Source organism: Dermacentor variabilis, chromosome 1 (assembly GCF_050947875.1).
Source record: "Dermacentor variabilis isolate Ectoservices chromosome 1, ASM5094787v1, whole genome shotgun sequence".
NCBI classification, from domain to species: Eukaryota; Metazoa; Arthropoda; class Arachnida; order Ixodida; family Ixodidae; genus Dermacentor; species Dermacentor variabilis.
Window position 1 is genome coordinate 28,351,273 of NC_134568.1, and position 9,384 is coordinate 28,360,656.

A 9,384-nucleotide genomic window follows, 5' to 3' on the forward strand; every position below is an offset into this window, starting at 1 on the left:
CACGAATGACACGTGTGGCTCGTAAATGTCGGCACGTGTTTGGAGTACCACGAATAACAAGTGCGGCTCGCAATTGTAGGCCCGTTTAAGCAAAAAGGTTGAGGGACCCCAATTTGATGCTTTTGTTTTGCGTGAAAAGCCCATGTCTGTAGCTTTTCTAGCTGCTATCCAGGTTGCATTGCCGCTACGTTGAGGCAATCACGCTCCTACGTGTATAAAAAGAGCATCCAGAAAGCATGTATCACTACTCGTTGAGCTCGTTACTTTCCGGCATTTTCCATTGTTAAGAGCCGCAGAGAAATTATGAAGGCTTTCCTGGTCTGCGCCATGCTCGCCACCGTCACCGCTGTGAGCTTTGCTCACCATCTCGAGCTCTGCGGTGAGTTTATTGGTTAGGTTCTTGTATTACTCGTTAAAGAACTGTGCATACGCGATCAGATAACGAGTAATACATGTATCTGCAAGTATAAAGTAGATATAGCGACTTGATCACAAGCTAAAGTACCGCAATTTCTGGTCCGAAAAAAATTCATGGCCACTTCTTTATAGGCCCTTCAATGGCATAATACTTTAGATACCTTAATATGCTTTCACACCTATATATCAACGGCAGGCGGAAGAAGTACAGTACATTAGCCGGCATTGAATTGAATTCTTGTTACAGAGGAAATACAGACGCCGAAGCTTTGTGTTTAGTTTCACATATTCATGTTAGAATGGTTCTCTATTCACGTTTTAACTTAAATCTTCTCTTTCTACTGTGCTCTGTTTATTCTCAAATGCCATGTCTGGTACACAGAACAGCATTCACAGCCAAAACGCAGAACAGAAGTAGATATCGCGAAGCATTTCGCAATAAAGGATATTTTTTGATAAGGGGAACCCGCCACGAGTGATAGTGAAGTCGATGATTGCCATGATGTTGACCTTTAAGAATGAGCAGAAAGGAACGAAATGTTTTCACAATTATACCATATATGCATATACTATAACGCATACGCAGCCAGCACTGTACGCGCTCTAATAGGTGTCAAAAGCTAGACTATGTTAATTTAACGCCAATTAAAAGATTTGTCAATTGTGCGTGGCATCACAAGCCTTGTCGCTCTGCATGTCTCACGACCCTCTGAATTTATGTTTTCGCAGAAAAGACCGATGAACAGCTGAGCAGTGAACTTGAATGTATCCGCGGGATGCTTTCAGATGCGGTAAGAAGCGTTAATCCTTGCCTATTGCTGCACTGAGCTCTCAGCGAGATAGTGCGGTCGCATTAAGGTGACTGAAAGTGCAAACGTCGCAGCATGAGACAGAATATTTAAATTCCCTCTGCACCTGACTACTCGACAACGTATTCTGCAAGCGGTGTTAAAAATATAAATCAAGATAACTGTTTGTGGTTTCATTGCACACACTGCACATGCTGATGCACTTCCCAGAGGCGCTATTGGTGCTCCTACTTGCAGCTGCTGATCTGAGAGGCTTTGTTGACTATAGCCTTAAATTTAGGCAGAATATTTTTCACCCCATGTGAACTTTTTATACGTGCATGCAATTTCGTTAAAACGCGGGAAGCGCGATTTGCTTATTGAACTGGGTTGGATTTGTTAAAACTCTTGAACCGATCGGGGAAAAAAACACATACGATGTGACCATTTGTTTTGTTTCTTACTCTTAGTTTCTGCTGCTCATGGACCAGTCGGAAGTTAACTTACTTCATCTCTTTTTCTGTGGAAACGTTACCGTATCTTTCTCAGCATTGCCATTTGTTGGGTGTGTTGGTAAACTGACTTGGAAATTATATTTAGCGCCAGCGAACAAGGACAGAAGGGAGACCACACCCCAATGCGCTAACTAAAAGAAATCAAGTTCTTGAAGCTAGTGCATTGTGGTGTCGTCTCCCTTCTGTCCTTGTTCGCTGGTGCTAAATATGCTTTCTACGTATGCTTCTTTCTCGAAAGTAACGGTGCCATACCTTCGCTGTATCTTCGCCGCATCACATGGACATGGGTGAACGTATTTCAATTATTCGTCGTCGCAACGTATCAAAGTAACGTGAAAATGACCAGCAGCCATTTAAGTACGTATATGTGCTAATTAACGTAGGCCACATATGCGTGTACCATCTAGGCTACGTTAAACCGACATTATATCAAGGCGCCTTTGCTTACAGTGGACGCCCATGTCCCTTAAAGAGCTATGCTCGCCTTCTTTATTATTTATAGCAGATCCCTTACTTGCTACATTAACTCATGTTCAAGCATGTTTCATTATGCCGAAATGTTCATATTTGCCTTGTAAGTTCAATATCACGTCGTTTGACTACGTGCTACAGACAAAACAAAGCTTTGACAACGCCATGGCGGCTCTTGGCTGCGCGGACTGGAGCTGCGTCATCCGGAAACTGTGCGAGGGAGGCGATTTGGTGAGTAGTCTCTTCGTTCTGAAAATTGTCCAGGAGATAGAAACTAGGGAAAATGTGATTATAGTGTAGCTTCAGCGGTTCACTTACACGGAATGAACGCACGGAAGCGCGTTTATGAAAAGAAAGCACAGGAATGAGCCGTTTGGTCACTCTTTGATCACATATAGCAGCTAAACATTAGGTAGTCCTTTTGGGCGAAAAATTTGCTTGTTGACGGCAACAATTAAGGTAGTACTTGTCAATAACGGAGAGTGCGGTCCGCCAATCTGCGTTCCTGCTCTTCCAGCTGTCAATTCATTCGTCCTTGCACTGGCTGGTGCCGACTTCAAGATTTGCTTAGTGCGTCGAACGGCTCTCTTAAAACCCCGTGGTGACGTGTTCTATTCCTGAACCAGAAAGACTACGACACCTGTTTTCTTTTTCCCCTTGGAACCCCTTTGTATTTTATTGCAACTTTAGTGTTACAGTCTGGTAAATGCCGACTTTGATTTTCATAGAATCTTTATTCATTTCGCAAACGTGCTGCAGTAAGAAGAATGGAAACAAAGGGGGGCCAAAGTTTTCAAGTGCGGCAACGTTGCTCTCCTTGTAGAATAAGTTAAAGAGACCTGATAAATTATCTCTCTTTGATACATTGTGGGCGATACTTGCTTGATTTTTGTCCACGGTCCTCAGCATCAGTTGTATGTTGAAATAAACTTGACTTGATTGATTTGATTGAGTTCGCTCCCTTTGGAAGACACATATTTAGCCTTAAACATCCAACCGGTGGTTGGACTGAGATTTAATCAAATCTAAACAAACATTACACGTCGAGAGCAGAATCTATAGGCTATAAGTTTATGCAGCACACTGAAGTATTGGTTCATAAAGGTATCATTGCACTTGACCTTTAGTTTTGCGCGTATAGCGCATGCAGAGCACTGTCGCCTTTTCATATAACGTATGAGCGCTGTCGTTCGTGTTAATAAATTTATTGAGTTTTGGTGAACCTATTTCTTTGACAGGAAGGGGCGATGGCGCAATATTTCACAGTAAGTACAATTTTCACATACTTTAGTTGCATATAAACTGTGTTTCACGTTGCTTATCACCCTCTGCGATGGCTCAGCGGACACGACGTTCTGTTGCTAAGCTAAAGATGATGGGCTATACATCCGTTTAACTTAAACATTAGGCACATGACAAGGCACTGCAGATTGCCAAAAGTGATTTCCACTAGGTTATATCCAGTCGCCCAAATGTACATCTTAAGCCCCCTGACCTCGTTAGCCTGTCACAGAAGATGTCAACGCCAAAAAAAAAAGAAAACAAGAACAATATTACCATTAACAATAACAGCGCTAACATGTTTCTTTCGCATCAAAATGCAACTCTCAAGGCACAGATCAAAAGCCACTGGCACGGCCTCGCAGGCTGAACCAAAGTGATGGAACATTGATGTGTGGCAGTGTTGAGAATACGTCAAAACCGATGAATGTAGTAACCACGGGAAACGTGAATATCGTTGATAAATCAAATAATGTGAAAAATCATTCTGGAAATATTTTTACCATTGCTATGGTGCAGGTAAAGTACTAATCATCATATGTGTTCTCGATATTGACTTATACCCTTAGATGTCTAACGCAACAACGTAACAAAGTAAAACTTGTCCCTTAAATGTGGTCGTTTAAGCAACTGCAATTATCCAGACAATTACTTCACATCGTTTTATTTACCTCAAAAGGAAAAAAAAAAGAACCACAAAGTAAAGTATGTATAGTATAAAAGAAAGTGAAACTACGCTATGTCTTTATTTTTGTTCGGCAGCTGCGCAAGAAAATTATATTATCGAGCTGGTTTTCTTTTCTCTGAAGCATCCTAATATTTCCAGTGACGTGGAAAGTTCGACGAGCTGGTGACTAACCACCCCCCGCCCCCTCGTGTGTGAGTTAAGCAGCGCACTGAACGGGACAAAGCGGAGACAACGCAAAAAAAAAAAAGAGTGTCGTGTTTTGTTTTGTTCCCTATACTTTGTCGTTTCAGTGCGCTGCTTCATCCAAACGGTGTCGTAATATTTACTGTCCTTTCAGATTAACCCTAATACAGTGTTTATAGAAGATCTGGATATACTAAACGAAATGTTTCCCAAACTTGTGAGGTTAAGGCAAAGAAACAATGAACAAATCTTTGTTTCATAGGATTTGCCCAGTAGTCGCTACATACTGGTTTGCTTCTTTTCTACAGCAAGCACAGATCACGGAAATTCACAACGCTGCCACCGCATGCGACCCCGACGCGTAGGAGGAAGACAGCAAACGAAAACTTACTGCTCATATATTCAAGAACGGTCCCTGCATGCAAACATCCACATAGACTGATTTCAGGACTGCGACCTGGAGAGTCGTACATTCTTAAATATTTTTTTTTGCTATGAGACAAAATAAATAAGATTTTGCATGAATCATCTTTGTTCTACTGAGATACGATTTCTTAATACCGATCAGCGCAACAAGAGCAATGTCAGGCGAAGCCTGGTGTAACAGTCACTGATTAGCGTTCTTTGACTCTGATTCTGAGGTTTTGCGGGGTGTAAAAAATATAAGGGATGCTGTGTTCGACCAGCGAGAATCTTGAGATGCCGCCAGAGGCCTATTGAGAACTTTGGAGGGGACGTTTTGACGGAGTCATTGTGCTCACTCAAGCTGTTGATCACATAAAATACGGCCAGCGAGATCAGCAGCTAACAAATCGACCCCAGCATCACAATCGAAGAATTAACTGCATGCGTGTCTGAAGATATATCTCGTGCTGTTCTGCTTCCTCAATTTTCTCTCCGGCCATTTCGTTGGTTGACAATGACTCATAGCTAGTGAGTGGTACAGGTGGTAAGGCGTATAAAGCTCCAATTAAGAGGCCCCGTGTATGACTTCCGGCTTGCCCAGAAGTGCATGCACAGTTTTCGTTGATCTGCTTTAATAGCATGTGACTGAGGACGGAGAAATATTTTGCGAGACTCTGCGAAATCAGCGAGAACTTCTATTATCTACTCTGAGCAAACTAAAGCATATTCAGGGCGGCCTGTAAGCATGGTTAGCATTTACAGGGGTGAAAAGTGGTAAAGATGAAAAAAATAAGAATTACAAAGGGGCGCCACTACGAAGTGATCCTTATTAGGCGTTAGGAGTTGCTAGTTGATCGTGGTCCAGGCGGTTAGTTTTTTTTTCTTTTGCAGCTAGCGCAGACAATATGCACAACAAAGCAACGTATCAAACTGGAGCTGAAAACCAAGAACGAGAGAAAATCGCTATTTCTGCGCAAACCGGGGCTAAACCGGAACGTTAGGAGATTTTTTCCCCTCTGGAGGAAATCCGAGAAGAAAAGATAACGGTTTTCAGTTCATGCCACGCACTTTCTCTGGAGCTTTTCACCTATGTGTTCCCTTCACTTGTGGCTCGACAAAGTTACCTCATTTGTAAAGCCACACGAGCTTCCAATGATTTTAGAAGTGGTAGCACCGTTACTACGGTTTTCAACATGTCGCGTCGGGAGGCAGGCATGCCAGTATTACACTTGTTAATACTTGAAATTGATGAACGCCGAATAGATATTATTTAGCGTTTTCTAAGGTGCCTGGTGGTGGTGCATGGTCTAAGGTGCCTGGTGGTGGTCTCGTGCGGACGGTGACCTCTCGGTGGGCGCATATTTCCCCTCATCTTTTAAGAGGTTCAATACTTACACGCATTTGTCTCGCAAACCATATTTATTTCAAGGGAGTTTTCCACGTCTCAATAATTTCTCTCGTCGTATTCGAGTGCTGATTGCCGTGTTATAGTTTGTTAAGGAAGCTTTCCCTCAAGTCTAAATATTTTAAGGCAGTTTGTTGTGTGCGTATCATGGCCACGCACGCTTCTATCGCCTTTCGTTTCTCTACCACGGGTGCGCTTTAAAACCACGGCGCTGCAATTTTGCTTTCCTTTCCTTCCTTCTTCTCCGCCTTTAAACTGGCTCTCTTAACTACTACACGCAGAGACAAAGCAACAGCGCGCGCATTAGATCCCATAGATGAGATGAACATTTACAATTATTATTAGGGTTATAATTATATTCGAGTGCTGATTGCTGTGCTATCGTTGTTAACGAAGCTTTCCCTCAAGTCTAAATATTTTAAGGCAGTTTGTCCTGTGCGTATCATGGCCACGCACGCTTATATCGCCTTCCGTTTCTCTACCACGGGTGCGCTTTAAAACCACAGCGCTGCAATTTTGCTTTCCTTTCCTTCCTTCTCCGCCTTTAAACTGGCTCTCTTAACTACTACACGCAGAGACAAAGCAACAGCGCGTACATTAGATTCCATAGATGAGATGAATATTTACAGTTATTATTAAGGTTATAATTATATTCGAGTGCTGATTGCTGTGCTATCATTTGTTAACGAAGCTTTCCCTCATGCCTAAATATTTTAAGGCAGTTTGTCGTGTACGTATCATGGCCACGCACGCTTATATCGCCTTCCGTTTCTCTACCCCGGGTGCGCTTTAAAACCACGGCGCTGCAAATTTGCTTCAGAGACTTTCCTTTCCTTCTTTTCTCTCTCTCTCTCTCTCTTTCTATATATATATATATATATATAAAATTATCAGTCATAGCTCTCGTAGTACAGCCCTCTGGGCCGTTTCCTTTTTTTTTCGAAAGTAGTCCTATTAGGGTTATTATAATTACACGAAGGTATTTCGCTCTCGTCAGCAGCAGTCCCTGAGATAGCTATTCTGGCGGCTAGCTTCCCACGCTATGCGTGCCGCCCTCGCACCTGTTTAAGCTTTTCCTAGACGCTAAAGTTACACTATGTACGTGCAACCTTGAGCGATCGGAAAAACACGTTTTCTGCTCTTGGCCGACGGGAATGGGGGGCTTTGTTTCCGGCCGCAAAGCCCTCCACGTCTCAGTAAGGTGCCTGGTGGTGGTCTCGTGCGGACGGTGACCTCTCGGTGAGCGCATATTTCCCCTCATCTTTTAAGAGGTTCAATACTTACACGCATTTGTCTCGCAAACCATATTTATTTCAAGGGAGTTTTCCACGTCTCAATAATTTCTCTCGTCGTATTCGAGTGCTGATTGCCGTGTTATAGTTTGTTAACGAAGCTTTCCCTCAAGTAGTAGTGAAAACTTTATTGAAAATGTCCGGTGATTTGGATGGGGTGGGGCCATAAGCACCCCAGCCTAGGTGACGGCCTCGAGTCCTTGGACTCGGGCGGCTTCCTCGGCGTGCCGGACGGCCCACAGTTGATCGGCGAGGTCGTGGCTGAGCAGGGCCGCCTCCCAACGCGCCCCTCGGTTCGAGACTGCCATTTCTATCCCGTTCGTCGGGAACTCCTGCTGCTGGCTAGCGGCGCATGCCCACAGCATGTGCTGCAGCGTCGCTCTGGCTCCGCACGCTTTACAGTCGTCGGACGGATAAATGTCGGGGTAGCAGAGGTGAAGGATCGCCGGGTTAGGATATGTGTGTGTCTGCAATTGCCTCCAGGCAACCGCCTGTTTCTTGTTTAGTTTTGCGTGCGGTGGTGGGTATTTACATCTGTTCAATCTGTAGTGTTGCGTGATGTCTCTGAAAGTGGTCATGCGATCCCCCCACGTCCACTCCCGCATCGCTCTCGCGGTGGGCGAGACGTCGGGATTGCCGGCGGGCGCCGCGGCTCGGCATGTAAGTCCTCGAGCCGTGGCGTGGGCCGTCTCGTTTCCCGGGAGCGGAGGGTCCGTGTGGGCGGGGGTCCATACGAGGAAACTGTCATTTTTGCGGCAAATATTGCCCTGTTGAATTTGGAGAATGCGGGCCGTTTCCCGGGAGATCCGGCCGCTAGCGTAGTTGCGTATCGCTGCCTGCGAGTCGCTTATTATCACCTCGGCATCCGTGGTGGCCACCGCGAGGGCTATCGCTGCTTCCTCGGCCGCCTCCGTCTCTTCCGTGCGTATCGTCGCGCTCGCGACGCAAGTTCCGCTGTGGTCCGTGATTGCGACCGCGAAACCACGTTGCCGCTCGTAACGGGCCGCATCTACGTAGACAGTTTCTTTGTTGCTGCCGTATTTCTTTTGTAAATCTCGCGCGCGCCTGTTGCGCCGGCCAGCGTGATGCGTCGGGTGCATGTTCTTGGGCAACGGCGAAACGGCGATGCGCTCGCGAATCGGCGTGGGTATCGCAACCTTTTCGCCCTGCTGTGTGTAGTAGCTGATGCCCAGCGTCTCGAGGATGTGTCGTCCGGTTCTGCTTTTTGACAAACGCTCGTACTGCGCGACGTTGTGCGCTTCTATTATCTCGTCTAGGGTATTGTGTAAACCCAGTTCGAGAAATTTATCCGTACTGGTATTAATCGGCAATCCTATGGCACGTTTGTACGCCTTGCGGATGAGGCGGTCTAGTTTAGTTCGTTCGGCCACCTGCCACTTGAGGTAGGAGGCGAGGTACTTTATGTGACTGGTTACGAACGCCTGTACCAGGCGGATCGTATTGCTTTCATTCATGCCACTATGTCTGTTCGTGATACGCATCAGTAACCGGATCGTTTCATTGACCGCACGCTCTAGTCTGCGTACGGTTTCGCCGTTGTGGCCGTTGGCCGACAGGTGCAAGCCCAGTACCCTAATTTTGTGAACATGCGGGATGATGGTGCCGTTAGATGTGACTACTCTAATTTCTCTGTCGGCGTGATCGGCTGCGGAATCGGAGTTCTTGGGTTTTCGGCCTCTGCGCGTGGGTCTGTAAAGCAGGAGCTCCGATTTGGCCGCGGAGCATTCGAGGCCCGTGTCACGCAGATACTCCTGCACCGCGTCGACAGCCGCCTGTAAGGTTTGCTCTACGTGGCCGTCATTTCCCTCAGCAACCCAGAGCGTAATGTCATCGGCGTACAAGCTGTGGTGGAGGCCTTCAATCTCTGCCAGTTTCTGGGGTAATCCGAGAAGCACGATGTTAAAGAGCATGGGCGAGA

At 45.7% G+C, this 9,384-nt stretch overlaps 1 protein-coding gene across 1 annotated transcript; it reads left to right on the plus strand.

Annotated features, from left to right (window-relative positions):
• Positions 1-233: 233 nt before the first annotated feature.
• LOC142576094 (antimicrobial peptide microplusin-like) lies at positions 234-4,869 on the plus strand. Its single transcript, XM_075686038.1, has 5 exons — positions 234-379; positions 1,147-1,208; positions 2,333-2,422; positions 3,430-3,456; positions 4,652-4,869. Exons 1-5 carry the CDS (start codon positions 304-306, stop codon positions 4,706-4,708), a joined length of 312 nt encoding a protein of 103 aa, XP_075542153.1. The 5' UTR covers positions 234-303; the 3' UTR covers positions 4,709-4,869.
• The last annotated feature ends 4,515 nt before the right edge of the window (positions 4,870-9,384 follow it).